General features: G+C 36.8%; 3 protein-coding genes across 3 annotated transcripts; 2 read left to right on the top strand and 1 right to left on the bottom strand.

Annotated features, from left to right (window-relative positions):
- The first annotated feature begins 5,061 nt into the window (after positions 1 to 5,061).
- On the top strand, positions 5,062 to 7,648 carry LOC143450474 (serine/threonine-protein kinase RIO2-like). The gene is made up of 6 exons (XM_076951037.1): positions 5,062 to 5,370; positions 5,447 to 5,587; positions 5,819 to 6,035; positions 6,278 to 6,459; positions 6,627 to 6,746; positions 6,906 to 7,648. The coding sequence occupies exons 1-6, from the start codon at positions 5,135 to 5,137 to the stop codon at positions 7,489 to 7,491; spliced, it is 1,482 nt and encodes a 493-aa protein (XP_076807152.1). The 5' UTR covers positions 5,062 to 5,134; the 3' UTR covers positions 7,492 to 7,648.
- Positions 7,649 to 9,419: 1,771 nt separating this feature from the next.
- Positions 9,420 to 11,560, bottom strand: LOC143448694 (uncharacterized). Its single transcript, XM_076948541.1, has 8 exons — positions 11,350 to 11,560; positions 11,164 to 11,260; positions 10,855 to 11,017; positions 10,496 to 10,656; positions 10,240 to 10,417; positions 10,102 to 10,172; positions 9,827 to 10,010; positions 9,420 to 9,732 (listed from the first exon to the last, which is right to left on the bottom strand). The coding sequence occupies exons 1-8, from the start codon at positions 11,558 to 11,560 to the stop codon at positions 9,565 to 9,567; spliced, it is 1,233 nt and encodes a 410-aa protein (XP_076804656.1). The 3' UTR covers positions 9,420 to 9,564.
- Positions 11,561 to 12,451: 891 nt separating this feature from the next.
- Positions 12,452 to 20,814, top strand: LOC143449034 (putative E3 ubiquitin-protein ligase HECTD2). Its single transcript, XM_076949059.1, has 19 exons — positions 12,452 to 13,088; positions 13,714 to 13,795; positions 13,920 to 14,206; positions 14,297 to 14,457; positions 14,634 to 14,744; positions 15,057 to 15,180; positions 15,843 to 15,907; positions 16,050 to 16,205; positions 16,553 to 16,701; positions 16,899 to 17,022; positions 17,143 to 17,265; positions 17,436 to 17,531; positions 17,742 to 17,847; positions 18,137 to 18,244; positions 18,406 to 18,684; positions 18,762 to 18,973; positions 19,073 to 19,217; positions 19,326 to 19,498; positions 19,586 to 20,814. The coding sequence occupies exons 1-19, from the start codon at positions 13,002 to 13,004 to the stop codon at positions 19,704 to 19,706; spliced, it is 2,709 nt and encodes a 902-aa protein (XP_076805174.1). The 5' UTR covers positions 12,452 to 13,001; the 3' UTR covers positions 19,707 to 20,814.
- The last annotated feature ends 5 nt before the right edge of the window (positions 20,815 to 20,819 follow it).

Here is a 20,819-nt window from a genome sequence, read left to right as displayed (position 1 = left end):
GTAAACTATCATATGCTGTGACAAAGTATCTTTCAGCCTAAATAGCGTTCCACAATGGTATAGTCGCTGTTCAGTGTGAACTATCATATGCCTCTTCAAAAAACTGCAATCGGAAAATGATCTTTAACTCACCTCGCATTGAAAAGGCCGATCTCCAGTGTGGATTGTCATATGAGTTCGCAATTGGCTGCTTTTGAAAAATGACATGTTTCACGCCTGACATTGATAAATTCGCTCTACGTTGTGAATTCTTATATCATCTTTTGGAAAACGGTAAACGTAACATGTGTTGCATTGATTAGGCCGCTCTCCAATGTGAATAGTCATATGAGCTTTTAAAGTGTGCCTTAAAGAAAATGACTTGTGACACATTTTGCACTGATAAGGGCAGTCACCAATGTGCATATTCATATGAGATTTCAAATGGCTGATTTGAGTAAAAGAGTTTTGACGAACCTTGCACTGATAAGGTCGCTGTCCACTAAAACAAATACATACAATCTTCAACTTATTATCAAGATAGTAGGAAAAATAGCTCGCAAGGTGTATAATGCAGGCAGACTAAACGCAAAGAAAAGCGTCGTATTCGCTTGCATTCCAGCGCTGTCACGTCTCTGTGGCGGTTTACTTAACATCTAATTTCTGTTACTTTTAAAAACAATCAAATACTGTACATGCATGGAATTCAAGATCTATTCAAGGCGGCAAGAAGCACTTTAGTTATACTGTATATATAATCATATCACAAAAAGGAATTGCTTTGCATCAGTCTTCTTATATTAAAAAGCTGAACTTATAAGCGTAACACTCCATTTATTTCATTATAACAAACCATAACCATACAATTACAGGTGAGCGATGTCATAAAAATTGAATGGTAATATTTTAAAAGAGTGACATTTGTCGTTTTAAGTTCTTTCTTATCTTTCCATGTTCCTCCGCAACCTTGCATTCAACACTTGGCAATACTCTAGCAGGTCGTGTGACGTCGAGTCCGCAAAAGGATGCTCATGTGGATGCATAAAATGCGGTTTTGAGCGTTCGCTTAACCGAGTGTTCCCAAAAGCCCAGAAAAAGTATGTAGGAGAAAGCTAACGTTTTTCTTTTAACACTCATGACAGAATGAAATAAAACCAGAATAAGAAAAAGAATAAAACTGGAAATATTTTTTTCGAGCCCATTCTAAACTCATTTTGTAAGGCTTTCTGGCTTTGAGTGTTGCCACTCAAAATAAGAAATTAACCCTACCAGCACAGCTAAAAAAACCCTACATCTCCCTACGCAGTTTAAACAAAAAAAAAAGAAATTTTGGCAGTTTTATGGCACTTAATAACTACTTTAGTTTCAGTTCAAAAGCACCAGAACTAAAGTAGTTTGATTGATCCTTTGATAATTGATCCTTCGATATAATTGCTTCACTGCCTCCCTATACCATTCCCTATATCTTTCCAAGAAACTTTCTTTCTGATGAGGTAGCAATTCTTTGATTGTGTCACTTGCCATCAAGCCTGGATAAACCTCTTGGATAGAAAGCCAGCGGGAGCTGCCGTCAACATTAAGATGGTGGATATGACTATCTTTGATATAAGATCGCTTCATAAAGTTCAAAGCAAACATTTTCATGACACGGACCACTTCGGGATAAAGATTGTGCAGCTGGCATTCATTGGATTGAAACAGACGATTCAACCCAGTGAGTTCATCTAAAACAAAGTTCATGAATTCAAAAGTGGCCCTCAGATAAGGTGCTTTTAGACCATTGAGCACTCTTTCAGCAGTTGCTGATTGATCCTCAAATACCTCTGCAGTAAAAAACAATTGCAGTGGTTTCCACTGTTCTACTATCCTTGAGGTGCACATTTGTAAAGAAAGCCACCGGGTTTGACACATTTTCAACATCTTGTGTGGTTCCGTTTTGCAAAAATGTTGAAATTCTTTCAATGACTCCTGTTTGCTGGATGAATTTTTAAAATAATTATAGATGTCTTGCACAAGTTGTTCAGCTGTTTTTGAAAGCTTTTTGCAAGCATGATTTGCCACTAGATGGATGCTGTGGCAATAACACTTCAATACAAAAATATCAGGAATCTTTTCTAACATCCGTGTTAAAAATGAATTACTACCACCTTGCATCAAATTTTCTCCATCTGAAGCATATCCAACCACTTGTTGCCATGTGAGTTTGTCTTTAACCAATGCTTCTTCCAAGGCAGCAAATAGAGCTTCTGCGTTTCCCCTTTTTAGCCTAATGAGTTGGTATAACTGTGTTCTTGGTGATCCATTGTATAAGTAGCGGACGTTTATACAAAAGATTTTATTCATTGATATATCTGATGCTTTATCACAGAGAATTGAAAAGCCTTTAGCTTCTTGTAGCTCTTGAATTAACCTTTCATGAGCATCAACAGCTAGACATTCTGTTAGTAGATATGTTGTTTTTGTCCGACCACAGGTCATATCTTTTATTGCTTTGGAATCACTAGCAATTTGCTTCAGGGTTGGTACCATGTATGCCATGAAATTGAAAGAAATATTGCGTCTTGCAATTAAGGCCACAGTATTTAATTCAGCTTTGATGCAGCCTTGACTACTTGTGATATATTGCTCCATCAATGTGCTACCAAGAACTTGTACAGCATTTTGACAATGTTGAGCAGTTTTTGCATGCCTCATTGGTTCTGATTTCCCAGCAAGAATGTTCTTGTCACAAAATTGACAAAATGCTTTTGATGCACCCTGAGACGAAACTTTTAACCATCCTTGTGCCCAGTTTTCCTTTTCCCTTTCCTTTCTGTAGCTTTGCGATCGAAACCTAGAATTTTTGGATCTCACCTCTTTGGGCATTACCGTTGTCAACTTGTCAACAACGAGAATTATTGTAATTTAATGATAAAAGTATCGTATTCAAGATCACTTGACTTGATCAAAACAAGATCACTTGATTCCTGTAATCCTGTCTGTTCAATCTGCTGATTCTGCTCATCTGCTGTTTCACTCTCCAGTCTCCACCTGCTGGGCTTCTCCAACTCTTTTTGCAATTTACAATTATTACTTATTAGTATAACCAACGATATAAAGAATCAGATAATCGTAAGATAAGAATCTTTATATCGTTGGTATAACCATAACCATGACTTAAAACTAGGTCAGCCCTGACGAACAGCTTCAATCTGACAATTTACTTAACTAAAGTGTCCAACTGTCTATTGTTACAACAAACAGTCCATTGTTACTACAGGAGATAGAACGCATTGTTTCATAATCTGATCAAACAACTCGTCTAGACCGGGAAAATGCATGTCTAATTCAACAATGCTAATTCATTAAAGAGCCGCATGCCGCAGTTTGGCCACCCCTGGCTTTGACTATGTTTTTGTCATTATTCAGTAAATTTATTATTTGAATTTATTTTTATTTTACTTTAAACAAAAGGAAATCTATGAATAAAGGTGAAAAACACGTAGGGTCACCCTACACCCTACAAGGGGCCAAAAAACCCTACCGTAGGGTAAAAACCCTACCGTAGGGTAAAATCCCTACGAGTGGCAGCCTTGTTTGAAACTATAAGAAAAAAATGGCCGCAATTCGGCCGACCCGCTCTAGTTCGGCGTGCACGTTGATGAATGCCGGTAATGTAGGTGTCACACCTCCTGCTTACTAATGGCAGGCAATAGGCCTTTGTGCATTCACGCTTGCAATAACACTGACACTCAGAGCTAGGTTTCTGGGGGGCTTGAGCAGTACAGAAGAAGTTCAGCCCCCTCCTAAATTAAAACAAACCCAGTGAAAAGGCGGTTATTAGAGGCTTCAGCGTAGTCGACGTATTTAAATTTAGAGTGTTACTGCTGGTAGGAGAAAGAAATGCAAAAAGTTTTCTAAGAATGACGAACGGGCCTATTGAGCCCGTATTGAAAGAAAACTTGCATTCCATAGGCTACTGGCTTACCAACACTTAGGCAATATTGCAGCATAATACAAATTACTCGTTGGAGTTGAAATATGATTGCTTCAATATTTTGAATAGCCTAGTTTGACGCCTTGTTGGGTTTCTGCTTACTATGACATAGGCCTATTTTGTCAAGCTTCAAGAATGCTTCCAAGTTAGGATGTAATAATAAGCACAGCGGGCATATAGCAACAAGGACAAGAGAAAAATGTCATGAGTTTCACTAAATAAATGAACTAAATTTTGGGTGCCTCCAAAATTTTCGATTTAATAACCGTAAGCTACTGTCCATAGTCGTCATTGCCTATAGTGCAGGTAGAGCGTGAACTGCCTGGGAAAACCTTGCACTGTCTGCAATTCTGTCTAAGTCATGCGCTGGTGCGGCATCATCATGGTCTTTATTCTTAGACTGTCTGCAAAATTTTCAGATTTGCACTGCCTGGATATTTTTGGCGATGGCGCCTGTGCTACTGTCTGACTGTAAATCGTTTTACTTGAAATTTTAAAGTTTTTTAAGTTTAAGAGCCCCGCCAAATAAAAATTTACGAAGACATCCCTCCAAACTTCGACAATTAGATTTCTTTCAGCTTTTTGCTTTTAGATTGAAACTAGAATTAGATTTATACGATGAATGTTACAGATCCTGAATAACCAATAACCACTGTGAATTTGTGATTATCTGCGTGTAAGTGAATATATATAATATAAGTGTATTCTGATGAAATTATACATCAATCGATAACGTCATATAATTTATAGTGCAGATACGCAGCTGCAAAAGCATTACTTTCTTGGTGCTTACAGATGGCATGGCTGTTTTGGTAGAGACCTTTAACACTTTGATTTTTATCATTTTCTTTTGTGAAGGAGATTTTTTGTTTCATCTACGAAAAACTCTGTTGGAATAACTAGCATTTTTGACAAAATCAAAAATTAGATTAGATTTAAAATTGAGGCTTACAAATTAAATTAGATTAGAATAAGATTTACTGACATTTTGCTCTAATTCATTAAATTAGATGACTATAATTATCTAGTTGTCCAAGTCTGATTACTGCTGATATTTATATTACAAACCATTAGTTTCTGGTATATGGGACAAGTCTGCTTAAACTAATGTATGCTGTTCCTAGGTGACTGTCTGAATAGAATAAACAATTTGATAGAAAGTTGTGTACAGACATTAAGATGGGAAAGCTCGATGTGACCATGCTTCGATATCTTTCACAAGAAGATTTTCGTGTGCTCACGGCCGTGGAAATGGGCATGAAAAATCACGAGATAATCCCGCATGGCATCATCGCATTTATTGCTAATTTGAAGCGAGGTGGAGCATACAAAGTCATTCAGCAACTATGCAAGCATCGCCTTGTTGCATTAGAAAGAAGTAAATTGAACTCTGGCTACAGGCTCACTAACAGAGGGTATGTGAATGAAGATTTTTCAAAATTTTTTCCTGTTTTCTGTTTTCCTTTAATACTATTTTTTTTTATCCTAAAGGTATGATTATCTGGCATTGCATGCTTTGGCGCAAAGGGATGTGGTACATTCAGTTGGAAACCAAATTGGTGTTGGAAAAGAATCAGATATATTTATTGTCGGCGATGCTGATGGTCAACAAATGGCACTGAAAATTCATAGGTAATGTGGAAAAACGCTGGCTCAGAGTTTTTTTGCTAGGGATATTATCTGTTGTTCTGGACTTCGATTGATAGGCTATAATTCAAATTTTTATTGCTTGAAAGCTTTTTTGCTGAAATATGTATGAACAGGTTGACATGATACATTTTGTTTTTACTTGCAGACTTTTCACATGATATGGCGCAGTTTGAAACTTTATAAAATGTCTAAAGGTTTGTACTTTGCATGCAGATTAGGAAGAACTTCTTTTCGCCAAATTAAAAATAAGCGAGATTACCACGCACACAGAAGAAATGTTTCGTGGATCTATTTGTCCCGGCTAGCTGCCACGAAGGAATACGCGTACATGCAAACTTTATATGATCGCGGTTTTCCAGTCCCAAAGCCAGTGGACCACAACAGACATTGTGTAGTTATGGAGCTTCTGCAGGCTTACCCTCTGCATCAAGTAAGCACATTGCGGTACTCATTTCGGCAGCTTGTATTAATAGTTCTTTGTAAGACAATTGTTTGGTAATAACCAATCAACTTTAACTGAGATATTCAAGTTTTGCTATTGTACTCCTTATCCTCAACAATTTCCTTGTTTGCACCTACACTCGAGATATTTAAAGCACTTCTTGGTGTGTTTTTGTGTGAAAGATTTCTTGTTTAACCTCATTTTGAGTTGCCGATGTGTTTAATTGTAAGGTTCACGAACTGTCAGACCCAGCATCTGTCTACGATGAAGTGCTCAACTTGCTTATTAAGCTGGCAAATCACGGCCTGGTCCACGGTGATTTTAATGAGTTTAATTTGATGTTGGACGAAAATGATCACGTGACCATGATAGACTTCCCTCAAATGATCGCGATGTCTCACAGATATGCTGAGTTAGTAGAGTCTGGTATTGAGTGATAAATTGCGCATCAATCTTAGTTTATTTATAGCCTGTTTTATTTTGGATTTTATTGCGTTGTATAAAATATGTTTCAAGCTAGTTTTGGTAAAAGTATTTAAAATGCTTGTATACAACTGCACTGACGTTCTGTGTTTCAAGGTCTTACTTCAACCGTGATGTTAAGTGTGTTCATGAATTTTTCCTCAAAAGATTTGGGTATGAAAGTGAAAATCTTCCTTCGTTTAAAGACATTTGTAAAGAAGATGTTTCTGTGGAAGGGTAACAATTTTCATGCAATGAATTAGTATTTTAAATCCGTAAAAGTTCCAATTTGTTTTGTGTCTTGTCATTTTAATTGACATTTGCAATTAGTTATAATTAAAGTTATTTTTTTTTAAATTTAATTAGATATTTGATTTAAATTGTAATTCATTGCAGTGGAAACATAGAAATCAACATCGAGGAAGATGAAGATGACGAAAACTTTAATGATCCATCCTTGTTGGATGAAGATCTTTCAGCTAGTGATGAAGAAGAACCCACTTTATCCAGCTTAGATGCGGAAGATGACACCAGGGAAGCAGGAAACTGTGATGAAGATGATTTGGAGTCTTCTGAAGCTGATGCAGAGGAAGAGCTGGAAGTTAAGAAAGAATCTGATAATGTTGAATCAGGAAGTATCCAGCAAAAAGAACAAGTTGAACTAGAAGAGCATGGAAGACCATTAGATGAATCTCTTCAGGACCTATCGCTTGCCAATTCACAACTCCGACCTTTTAGAGACATGGAAATGTTGCGAAGTGTACCGTCACATTATCTCAAAGATGATGATGAAAATGTGTCCGTTGCCACCACAAGTCTTCCTGAAGATGAGATTAAATTAAGAGTTAAACGTGCTCTCACGAAGCAACAAAAATTCCAAGTGAGAAGACGTTTGCGTAAAGGGGAATCTTCCTTAATTAATAAGCAAAGGCGCGATTTGAGACACGACATTAAGTCTGGAGCTGATTCAGACTTTTTTTGATACTTTGGTTGTGTTTAACTTTCGTGTCAAACAAATCCAGTTTTTAGTTTTCCCTGAATCGCCAATTTTTGTTACGTTATTATGATTTCCAGTCTTTTGGTTGTGACCGTCTTTTTGCTGCACATTGCAATGCAATAAAAATTGAATTTCCGGGAAATATTTTGCTGTAGCAATTGAGGTCTCACTCAACGCATGCTCATTTCTAGTGCAAATTGTCGCGTTAATCCAGTAATGGACGTAAACAGTTTCAAAGAGAAGCAAAGTGGTGTTTGGTTCGATACAAAAAACAATGCCAGGACGATCACGTGACTTCAAGCGATTTTTCACTAATCTCCTTTGAAGGGAGACAACTAGAAGAATTAGGTTATAGTCATTTGGCTGGTTTACAATGTTCAAGCCTTCATGATTGCTTCAGTAATTTACAAATAAAATGCCTGTTTATTAAGTATAATTTAGTTAGAACTTTGCGATTTATAATGCAAAACAATAATTTCTACGTGCAAATCACCAAACAACAGCATCGCGATGAAAAACAAATACAAACTGCTTTGAAAGTTTAGCTTCTATACTTGCTTATATTTTGCTTTGACACTTAATGGTTGCAATATCCACCGTTACCATTGACTATAATGGTGTTAAACAAAATGGGCAAGACAAAAAGTATACATATACATATAAGCGGTATTATATTGCGGCAGCATTTATATTTAGATCTTGTATTGTTGACGTCTTTCTTTTTGTAACTATAAAAATGTTTTATTAAAAGTTTAGCTTTGAACGATTTGTAGCTGCTATAGACCTGGTCTAAGTTATAATTTGGTGAAATGTTTAAATAATTTTGAGAATTCTTTAATCAAACGCAACAGACCACAATCTTAGTTGTCATTTCATAGCAAACATATAATGCACCTGCGAGAGATGTGTCTATTGGATTGGTTATCCTCTGATTATATAGACGTTGCTTTGCAAATTGCAACCACTACGCGGTTTGTGTTGTGTATACGTTTAACTGCTTACGTATGCCCGACCACTTATACACGATCAACAGAAAGTTGCATTTTGAATAATTGCCAGTGATAGCTGTCTTATGGGGTTGACAGCAACAAGCACAAATGTTGCTATCGATTAAACTTGATTATATTGTTGCTTCATTGAAAAAACATGTTGCTGCACAGTGTCAACTTTAGACAGCAAAATAACAACGTTTGTCACAGACTGTGCTTTAGTAGAATGAATTATATCGGGCCTGAACGATTACAATATGCAGTGTGGCCAGCGCTGCTTCACCGTCGCCAAAACTGCCATGCCAGCTTTTTACCCACTGACTCAGGAAAAATTACGTTACGATGGAATAAACGAAAGCGTGATACGGAGCTCACGGTATGATTTATCAACAGGAAATTCTATGCAAGGTATTCGGAGATGTCGGCACGTTTGAGTAGTTTATGCCAAGTAAGTAATAAAAAGCACAATTATTAAAATTACGTAGTTTCTTAATGTTTGCTTTATTGTCGCTATGTATGTAGCTGTAATTTCATACTGTATCTCACAAATATATGACATTTACGAAGAATTAAGTAATTGGATTTTAGTCACACTTTCAAATATGGTTAGGTGGTTACATGTTTATTATGTCACACTAGAATACATGATATTGTCTTATTTTGTGAAAGTCGGTAAGAACAGGCGCACATTCAGGGTTAGTTCCAGCCAATCAGGCGACATTGAGGACATTCTTGCTTTTGCTCCTCTGCTTCAGAACAACTCCAACCACGATGGTGACTAGAGCAACAAGAGCAACTGCGGCCAAGAGGATCGAGTCATTTTTCTCTTCAAAGATATCCACAAGTTCATAATTTTCAGCTTCTGAAAGAAGAGATTGATCAGGAATATCATCCGAGGCAATTTTCTCTATAAAGTGCAAAATGCATCACTTCACCCACCTTCACAAGTCTTTCCATTTTCCTGGAGCTTTCTTCTATTGTAGCACGAACAGATGACGTCATCATGACGCAATTCACAAAGGTCACTGCATCCTCCGTTGAGCTAAACAAGAAAGCGTTTAATTATTTTTTATGAAACTTCACAACAACGGGAAATATAAGACCAATAAAAACGCACTTGTTCACAATATTTCTTCTTGTTTTGAGCGATGAAGATTGGTCCTGATGCGACGACACGGTGCTGAGATTGGGAAGATTCCAAATCACGTTTGCGACGTTTGTCTCCAGGACATGCAGGCTTAAGAGGAAATTGGATTTATCGTTTATTGTTTGCTGTCTGCAGACGTTTAAATACTTACGAACATGTATCGTTTCATATCAATGTTATCTACCTGACTATCACATCCAAATCCAACATCATTATGACAAATAGTGACGTCACAATATACGTAGATCGCTTGCTCTTGATTAAGTGTCCAGACAAAAGAGCGGAATTTAAAAATTGAATATTTTATGTCATAATTTCTGTCAATCATGATTGCGTCATCAGGATCGAATGAATTGTCAGCTGGACAACTGAAACGTTCAACAAAATAGTCAGCAAATGACAGTGCGTCTATCAGTAAAATTTAGCGACTAGAATTTTGATAACAATTTAATAAAAAACCTGTCATTTATGATGGAGTACATTGGACTACCAGTCGCAATCTCTTTCGGTCTTGCCCAGCATTCTGTCAACTACAAAATAATTCAAAGTTTTTGGAACGAACAAACTTTTTTCAATTCGTTTGAGAACTTTAGTTACTTGTAAGTGCAAGGAACTGTCGAGATCCACTCCGGTCAAATCGACTTTCACATGAACATAATCTGAGACTTTGACCTGTGAGTTCTCGGGGAGTTCGGTCGAATAAGTGGAGTCGTTTGTGAAAGAAATCCCGACATCGAATTCTCCTTTCTCCTCGACCGCGTCCAACTCCAGTTTCCTGGAAAAAAATGAACAAAAATGATATTTATTTATAAATGCACATTAATTATGAGCACGAATGTATTTCTGTAATTACTTAATTTCGGGGAAAATTGCTGAGCTATTGACCACCACTGTGAGATTCCATTCACAAGTTAAATTTACGCAGGAATCATTGTAACGTTGTATGGGCTGAGATTGGTTGAAGTATATATGGCGGCGTACAGTGAATGTAGCTTGAAGGAGGTCGCCTGTGCTCTGAAATTAAAATAATAACAATTACTAAAACGTGAAAAGGGCAATAAGATTTTTTCATTCGAAGCAAATGCATGGAAACACACGTTACATTATTTTCGTACGTTTATAATTAAAAAATTTCCAAGGATTTTATCAATACGCCAAAAGTTGCACAAAACATGTTATTTAGATTAAATGTTTGGTAGATTACGTAATTACCTCCACGCTTGAACAATTATTTATTCCGAGATTAAACTCGGGGTGAGTTGAATTGGCCACACACCCGAGGTCAATTGAGTTCAGATCATGTACAGGTAATGATGATATCGCAATTGTGTCATTCTCTTCCACTTGCAAGTCATCCAAAGTATCGGCGGAGAGTCTAAAGAATTATTTTAAACAACCTTTGATGTTTTAGTTGTAAAACTTCCCGTAAAATGTTCTGCCAAACTCGTTGTTGTTCTTAAAGACTATAATTCTATTATTGGTAGAAATATGTTGAGACCAAAATTATAACCACACATTCACCTTATTTTTACTTCGCCGTCTTCCCCACATTCAAGTTCAAGCGATGGTGGTGGGGGTGGCGGTTCAGTGGGCGGGAAGTCTTGCACGCACGACTCATCTTTCGACAAAAAAAAATAAATTACGATAATTTATGATTTAAGAAAAACCAAAACATTGGATAAAAATTTTGGCAAACTGTTACCTTACAATCTTCTCCATCAGGTATTTCACCTCCTTGAACTAAGACCACTGCAGGTTCCGAAGAAAATTTGGTAACTTCAGTGCAAGGATCGGTGAGAGGAAAAGTGTCCACCGCGGAGGTGGCAGTATAGAATGTACTACAAACGTTCCCATTTATTGGTGCAGCTTTGTAGATCAAAATGCTGACCAAGCACAATACAACGCGATTTTGTAACATTTTCTTAACCTAAGACGCTCTGAAATTATTTTACACCACACTCGGCACTGTTATGCTGTAAATGTTTGTAAAACAAAGCAATACGCCTAAGCTGTACCGATTACCGGTAAAGGATGTGATTTATGTGGTGGGTGTTTCCGACCTAATTAAATTATCGAGCGTTGTATAAATTATATCACAACAATTGTATCTCGCAAATAACGGAAATGTTTTGCCGTATGATTACAATTGTTTTGACACATCTCTCGCAGGTGCCTCACATGTTTGCTATGAAATGACAACTAAGATTGTGGTCTGCTGCGTTAAAGATTAAAGAATTCTCAAAATTATTTAAAAATTTCACCAAATTATAGGCCTGGTCTATAGGCCTACCAGCTACAAATCGTTCAAAGCTAAACTTTTAATGAAACGTCTTCTCATTTGGGATTTTTGTTGCTTCGTGAGAGCATGTTTAACTCTTAGTTTAACCTGATCTTCAGGAAGACTTGTGGTTACAGCTGTTACATAATTGGTTACACAACAAAATTGTGGCACTGCACGCCACACATATATGTCACCGGCATATGTCAACCATATTTACAGCCTGGACGACATGTTACTTTTAAGAAGTGACATACACGCCATTTATACTTGGCAAGTGGCACTTATATAGCCGTTGTGTAGTCTGGAAAGTTTACTTTTTTAAGACAAATACGTTGAGACTGAAACCAACTTCATTGATCGGAGAGCAAAGTAAGCAAACAATTACCGCCGGGCGGCGCAATACGTTTATAAAACCAATGCCTATGCTAATATAAATACAGTATACTGTACTCAGTGTACTGCATTTACACTAAGTTCAGACAAAGGTAAGAACACGCCATGTTAAAGGTGGTGTTATGCGAGGAAGCTCTACAGCTTTACATGAAATTTGTATTTTGTACAGCTTATTTAAATTTGTTTTAGGAACATTGGTCAAGTGGTACGTTTAAGACGTGTAGTACACATTAAGTTCATGAAATAGACCCCAATTCTAACAACGCGATCATTTTGACATGGTTGTGTACTTTTGCGTTAGACTTCTTCGCAGACCCGTATGGAATGTAAGTTTTTTTTGCACCGGACAGCGTAATTTTCAAAGACTGGTGTGAACCAGTACGCAACGAAAGGTGTGCACAAGTAACGGCGAGTGTGCACCAGATGTCCCTGTTTTGGAATCACTTAGCTTACAAAGTTGCTGACGTCATTTGGTTTTACACTTGTGTATTAGAATCCATATTCTGATATTAGCATCTTCTGACAAGTTCGTGCCGTCATTCTGATTTTCTTAAGTAAATTCCTTGACAAGGAGAATGCTCCCGGTTATGTAGTTAATGTAATTCTTGTGGCATTGTTGTGCTGATTATTATCAGTCAGTGAGTCAGTGCTATAGTAAGAAGCCTGGTATTCCTGGGATTGTGGTATGTTTTCAAACACATCACTAAATGCATCTGGCTGTAAAAATGAACATGTTAGACCTGCAAAGCTTCCACCAATTACAACTGAACAGGTATTTAACAGAAATATAATTTGGTTGAATATTAATATGTTATTATAGCACTGTTTGCCCTGGCAGAAAAGTTTGCAAATGGGCAAAACAATGAGTATTGGTTGTGACCTTTTGTTGTAAGAAATTATGTGAATGGCAGCTGACACATGTCCGGTGTTGAAAGGATCAAAATAAGAGTTACAAATCGATCATTACAAATTTTCCAGTCTTATTGTTGTGTGCCATGTTACACTTAAGTTCCAATCCACTTGCTGCTATTTAAGAGCATCTGTGCAAGGCTATAATGTTAATTGTTAACCCAAGCATGTTTTGATGTCATTAATATGTTAGATGCTGAGCTTAAGAAATGCATATATGTGCATTCAAGTAACGTTTGATTTTTTGTAATGTCTTGTGTATACAACTATTTTTAAAAATTATTTGCGATTGTGTTAACTTATGATGTAAACAAAGATTTTTGTTGATGAATTCTGTGTTATTTTGCTGGTTTTAACTAACTTTCATTTGCTAAATTTGTTATGATATGATATTATGATTATTTATGATTATTGCGATATGATTATGTTATGATATATATATATAACTGTATATCGTTTAACATTCTTATGTTATGTGAATTAAACAGACAAGAGCTCTCAATTTGTCTCGAAGTTCACAGAAAGAACCTTTGTCGGGAATAAAAGCTGAATGTTCACCTAAATCAAACTGTAAGGAAACCCAAAACGACTATAAAGCTTATGAAACTTAATAACTTGTGCGTACAACCACCTTGTAAAGAATATCGAATGTCTTTGTCTGTGATTCCTGAAGTCTGTTGTTTATTTGACTCAGGCAACTTGCCAGTCCTATCAGCATCCTTGGATGATGATGAAGGTTTGGTATCAGGTTGCAAAGTTTCATCTTCTTGCACTGCCAAAGATTCCAAGAGCACTCCAGTTCCGTTTCGTTCCGAACAAGGTGATCTTTCATCTTCTGTAACTTCTGCGTCTCATCCTCTTGTTGAAAATTTTCATAACATCATTCCTCCTCCCACTCCTCCGAAAATTACAGTCAAGAGTGAAAATTCATCTTTACTTAAGAGACCTCAGAAATCACCAAACACCATCAGCAAGCTAAAGGTAAATGATTTGGTTGTCGCAAATTTTTTGATACCAACCATAGGAAAATATATATTTCAATATTTCTGAATAGATTATCTTCATTTCTAGGCATTAAACTCGCAAGAGTTAGGTGATGGTGTAGAAAACAGCAAAACATCGCGTCATTTAAATTGTCATAGTGCTGGAGAATTGAGGAAGAAAGGGTGTGCTTCTGAGCCACAAATCAACGGAAATCGACCATCTGTGCTTTTTTCATTAAAGCAGTTTAGGTAAAATAGACTGAGAGATGTTGTGTATTTTTTAGATGCTTATTACTATATTTTATCAACACTTTTTAGCCCCTTTAAAGGGTATAATATAATAACATGATAATCACTGGACATGATCATTGTATATTGCCTATGTGATATGCAGTTTAATTGACACTTCAAATGTTATATTACAGGTCAGAAGTTGAAAAGTGGAAGAAAACCAAGAAAGTATCAAAGCTTCAGGAATTTTATCGAACAACTTTTGACTCTTTCAAATCAGTCAATGATGCTTTTAAGAAAACAAGGTGAGTGCATGTAAGGCATGAAGCTTGTTTGTATCACATCAAGTAAATGTGGTTTAATAGAGGCTTTATCCACAGTATGTTTAAATTATATAAACATTCCGTTTTTTTGCTGTTACTGAGGATTTCATTATTTTGGTATTTCCTCACGTAATATATTATATCAATCATTATTACCAATAATGTTTTGTTATAATAATGTTATATTGATGTTACTTCAATGAATATTGGCGGTGATATTTTGTTGCAATTTAGCAGTTGCAATGTGGTATATTTAGTTGTTAATATCTGCATGTTACTGTGTTAATCTTTCAGACCAAGTACTTTAAGCATTGGCAGTCACTCTGGCAAAAGCAGTCCCTCACTTCCGAATCATCTGCATGACCCATCTTTGCAACAGAAATTTGTTGGCATGGTCTATGAGACCTTGTTGGAAATGGTAAGTTATATGTGGCAATATGGTGTATGTTCCATGGAATTGTGCCCGCTTCCCAGTTCAAACAGTTATTGTTCCAAAAGGCAGAAATATACGTCATTGTATTGTGAGCTCATTCTCTCATCAATCAACCTGAGTAGTCAAGCCAATAGTCATGTCTTTCGTCGGCTCGTTTAACTATCACCACTTATTGAGATTCTAAAGTGGTCTTGAATGTTTGCCAATGAAATTCCCCCCCACGCCCCGCTGCTTGACTCGAATGTAGCAAGTTCAAGGGCCATTTTTGTTCCACAATAAAATGATCGTTCACTTTTGTGATGACAGACTCATTGTTCACTCGTTGTTAAAGACCAGTTGTACACAGGTTTCTTTTTGTTCTGAAACAATATAAAGGGTTGCTGTGAGCTTAACAATTATGACTTCTGTGTTTTTCTTTTTCCTTCTGTTGTCTTTTGTGACTGAGACAATCTCTTTCTAATATTGATTTAATACACCGCCTGTATTTTGATGTATGGCTTGTTGGTTTAATGCAGCTTTCCCACCCAATTTTAAGACAATTTGTGTTTTGATTGTAAGCAAACAATGTGCTGTATGTTACAATACTGTTATGGTAACGCATGCTACTTAAAAATACTTCTGGCTAATTCAGTTATGTAATATTTTAGCCTCGTGAAGTGCAAAAGACTGTGTTGAAAGGGGTCATTAATTGTCTTTTAAATGAATGGAAAGGGTATGTCTTTTTTTTATTTACTTTTTTTTATGAAACTTCTTACCTGTAATTAGGTGATAACAGTTAAATGTTTTCACAATTAAAGTGTTACACTTGTTCGTAAAGGTAAACTATTTAAAGACTTTTACTTTTTTCCTTGCAGGGAAAAAACAGAATCTGATTTGCGAGCATATTTTATTCTGTTGCAAAATCCAATGTTTGCAAGAATCGAAACCTACATTGTTTACGCGCATTTGCTACGTCAGATTGCGACTCTAAACGACCATGATCAGCTCATGATAACCCACTGGTTAAGAAGGTTGGTGACGTAATCTGTTTAATTTGGCGTTGATCTTGCCCAGGGGCCTTTAATGAACTACAATAAAGGTCATTCAATTTAAAATGCTTTAATTGACAAGCCTCTTATTATTTATGATTATAATTATCAGTGTTATATGTCTGCCGGTATTTCATTAGCTTTTGGATCTTTTAATGACGCCATAAAATATGCAGCCACTCCTTAATTGGCATATTAATATCACTTTACGTAATGGCTATATTGGTTTTGTTACAGCCAGGCATGTACAGTTTATGCCAGTCGCTGTGTCTGGGATTGCTTTGAACTTTGTTATTTCACTTGTAACCTCGGTCTTTGCTTCCTGCCAGGTTGTCTACGCCACGTTTCCGGCCAATGGTCGAACGGTTGCACCAATTTGTTACTTTGCGTCTATTTCCTGGTCAGTCCGATGAATTACCCCCGATGACAAGTTGTGGATGGTGGATCCCCTCAGCCATGAAAGTTTTTTTTTTGCTCAGTACGATTTTAATTTATTAGTTTCGCACTTCTTTTTAATTACTTGCCGTTTATGTTGAAGAAAGGTGTTAGTTATGTATATTGCAACCTTTAGATTTTACTTTATGGTAGGTATTGATGTCCTTAAAGTAAGAGATCTTTAACTGTTATATTGAATTATGACTGTGTTGTTAGTAGCAAATGTGTTTTTTTTTTCAGACAAAGCTAATAATTTAGTGAAGCCTCGACTGGTGTCATTTCGAGAGTTCTACAACCACAGCCTTGATCACATTGACGTCATGGCTGAGTTTCGACAATGGGAAAACCCCGCTTCTCATTCTGGGTGTGTTTCTTGTTTTGTTTGAGTTTTTTTCATTGTCAGCGTTAAATAATTTCTTCATTATGCATTGTTTACCTAAGATGTCATTGTTTAAGATTTTGCTCAAATTTTTGTTCTGTTCAGATTCACTTTCTGTCAATATCCATTTATACTGAGCCTGGTCGCCAAGTTGCGCATATTAAAGCAAGATCAGGAGCGGCAGATGATACGGACAGCCCGAGATGAACTGGTTGCATCCATTAGGAGGTGTGAGCAGGATTAGATTGATTGAAAAATTTTTCCTTTATGGTTCAGTTTCATAACGTTGCAAATAACAGTTTTCAATGTAACTTTAAAAGGTGTTTTAAATGCAAAAAATCATATATTGCCCTTGATGAAATATCTGAAACATCTGCTTTTTGTAAAATTCTTTTCAGACGACCGGCCAGAGCGCCTTGTGTTAGTCAACTCTTCCTCAACATCAAAGTTCGCAGGGAACACCTTTTATCGGATTCTCTTGAGCAAATTTACGGGTGAGCGTTGATGTCATAAATGTTTAACCGACATTTGCCTCATCATCAGCTCATTTGTGTTTTTTCAATTATATCGATGGACTCTTGTCTATTTTGAAAGACATCTTATAAATCATGAAGTAGTGTAATCTATTGTACGCGCCACACCCCATTTTCCAAGGTGCACGGAAACTAAATTATTTATAACACCTATGAATTATTTATGCCAAGGAATCGAAAACAACTAAAGAAAAAACTTCGCGTCGAATTTGTTGGAGAACCAGGGTACGATATGGGTGGATTGACAAAAGAATGGTTCCTGCTGCTCTTACGTAAGGTATGAATGACATCAACACCATGTCTCGACAGAGTGTTAACATAAGGACACTTCGGCGGCTGAGTTTAATGGTGCTCTTGGTAATTGACGTCAATACTGGGTCCACTTGAGCTCTTTTTCTTTGGTTCTAAATAGCAGTTTCATGTCAATGGGTTAAGTTGCCTATTGCTACTGTTTCTCAGTTAATTTATCGTGACAACAATGCTTAAGCCCCTTAACGCCAGAGTAATACTCAGAGGTTCTATACGCAATCGTGTAATAAAGATATAAACGCATCATTTTTATACAGGTCCTATCCCCTGACTACAACACGTTCGTTTACAACGAGAAATCACGGAGTTACTGGTTTGCTGACAATGCCAGTGAAAATTCATCAGATCTTTTTCTGGTTGGAGTTGTATCTTTTCAGATTTATTAGAAAGTTTAAGATTATATAATTATTTAAAAACTTCTATGAACCACGGCTGAGAAGGCAAAATAATTTCACGGCCTGCTGGTAACAAAACAAATAAAATAATTTTTCATGAATTCCTTAACTTGTTTACAAATTATGCAAAGTTGATGGGATTAGCTGTTTATAATTGCATAACTCTGGACATTCGACTTCCAATGATTTGTTATCGGAAATTGCTTTCATCGACCCCACGAAGCACCTCACCGCAGGCACAGACCGCCGCGTCTTCGTCGGATCATGACGATGCTACTTCTGCCCCGACAATTCCATTGCAAGACCCAGGTAATACAACGAAGCAAACCACAACAAGTGGATCAACTTCTTCATCACACCCCATAGGAGCTGTTTCTGTTACACTGGAGGACTACAGAAGCATTGATCCTGTTAGTAAACGAGTTCTCTCTTTGTCTTTTATTCTTTCTTTGTGATTAGGTGTTGATGCTGTTAATTTTTTCCTCAGGACATGACACACGGCCTTGAAGAACTGCTAAAATACGAAGGGAATGTGGAAGAGGATTTTGGTTTGACATTTCAGCTTTCCCAAGATGACTTGGGTGCGGTTAGAACGGTGCCTCTGAAGTCTGGAGGGGATAGGATAGTGGTGACAAAGAAAAATCGAACCGAATATGTGCAGGCTCTGCTCAATTATAAGCTGAACAAATCGATTTACAGGTAGTTGCTTTAACAGACGATTCTGTGATAAATTTGACTTTTTTGAGCAACCTAAACTGCTGTGAACAATTTTCAATGGAACTTGTTGATATTTTTCAGACAATTTTTGGCATTTTACCACGGATTTTACACTGTGTGTTCATCAAATGCTTTGTCATTTCTGTGTCCCGAAGAGCTTGAAACTTTAGTTTGTGGTAACACAGGTTTTGATCTGCGAGACCTCAAAAAGCACACCGCTTACCAGGTAAAGCTCAGTGCCTCCATCGAGTTGTAATAATGCATCAACTGCTAATGTTTATTTTACGTAAGTTTTCATTTTTCAAACAATAAAAATAGTTTGTCGCTTTTAAAGGGTTATGTCAACAACGACCCCACCATCCTTCATTTCTGGGACGTCCTGTTTTCGTTGTCGAGAGATTTACAAAAGAGATTCTTGCACTTTTGCACCGGCAGTGACAGGGTGCCAGTGGGCGGCTTGCAGGAACTTAACTTCAAAATAGTTCGAACCCCGACCACTCAAAACATGTATGTTTACTTTAACGGGACATCTTGTAGCTTAATGAAATACAAAGTAAGGTCGATCGCTTTATTGAGGACTTTACTTGTTGTTAGGCTGCCCATGGCACACACATGTTTCAACCAACTTCTTCTGCCACCTTATGGAAGCAAACAACAACTTGAAGGGAAATTGGTGATCGCCATCAGCAATGCTGAAGGATTTTGGTTGGAATAAGCGAGATGTCTCAATTATTAAAGCAATACTGTGCTGAGATATATCGTACATATCTCAGATATACTGTCTATTGGATTTCTGTACAGCACTGGTCCACCCACCTAGTTTTTTCTTCTTTTTTCTCTTATAATGTGCAGGGTAGCGTGGGTCCCAATTAGATACAATCAACTAAAAGCCAGTCCTGGCTGTCTTTATACTACAGTGCTGTATTAGAGCCACAAATCAAGTATATTGTGACTTCATTTCAAGAGGACTCATGCTCTTGGTTACAACGGCTTAAATACGATCGATCACTAAATTTTGCTGAATCTCAGCACTTTAAGCACCTTAGTTCGTCTGTGTGTAGACACTGTTGTTGTGAATGTCAAATTTATTTAGTACTCAAGTCTGAACAATAAACCCAACCTCTATAGAGAATGAGAACATTTTATAATAGTTGATGAATATTTTCTTTTTTTGTGTTAATATACTTGGTAGTTTGTTTGTATTGCAATGGTGCTATGTTTTTGTTTTACGAATTACATCAGATTAAATATGCTGGTGGATAAAATGTACTAACGATAATCATTGTGTGTGTGGTAAACATCCCTTGTCATAACAGGTGGTTACTCCTGTGAATTGTCCATTCCTAATAAACTGTATCATGTACATACTTACATATGCATTGTGTCCTGTTCCCAACTGTGAATTTGTTTCATTTTTTTGCACTTTTCCACGATTATTGTACTCGCACTGCTTTCCCGTGCTATTTATACTTCTAATGACAAGTGTATACCTGATGCACCAGTTTGCATTTGACATGACACGCAATTGAATCAACATCACTGAAACAACTAATGATGAAACGTATTGTGCTTCACTGTTGCATTGACACACGTATTTTGTCAAATTGAAATCAAGTTCTCTATTTCATGTGCTTATATTACCTACTCTTTATGTGATGGTAATCGACATCATATTATTGTACACCGTATGCATGTTGGTTCTGTAAGAATTAGTGAACTTACTATATAAGTCTTAGTACTTCAATTTTTCTCTTAAATATTCACGTCATCAAATTGCTGAAATTACTTGCCATGTTGTTGCATGTAAAAAGAAACTCTTGAAAATCAA

Source organism: Clavelina lepadiformis, chromosome 3, assembly GCF_947623445.1.
Source record: "Clavelina lepadiformis chromosome 3, kaClaLepa1.1, whole genome shotgun sequence".
In the NCBI taxonomy this organism is placed as follows: Eukaryota; Metazoa; Chordata; class Ascidiacea; order Aplousobranchia; family Clavelinidae; genus Clavelina; species Clavelina lepadiformis.
Note: the sequence above shows the minus strand (reverse complement) of the source record. Positions and strands in the feature narration are given on the sequence as shown.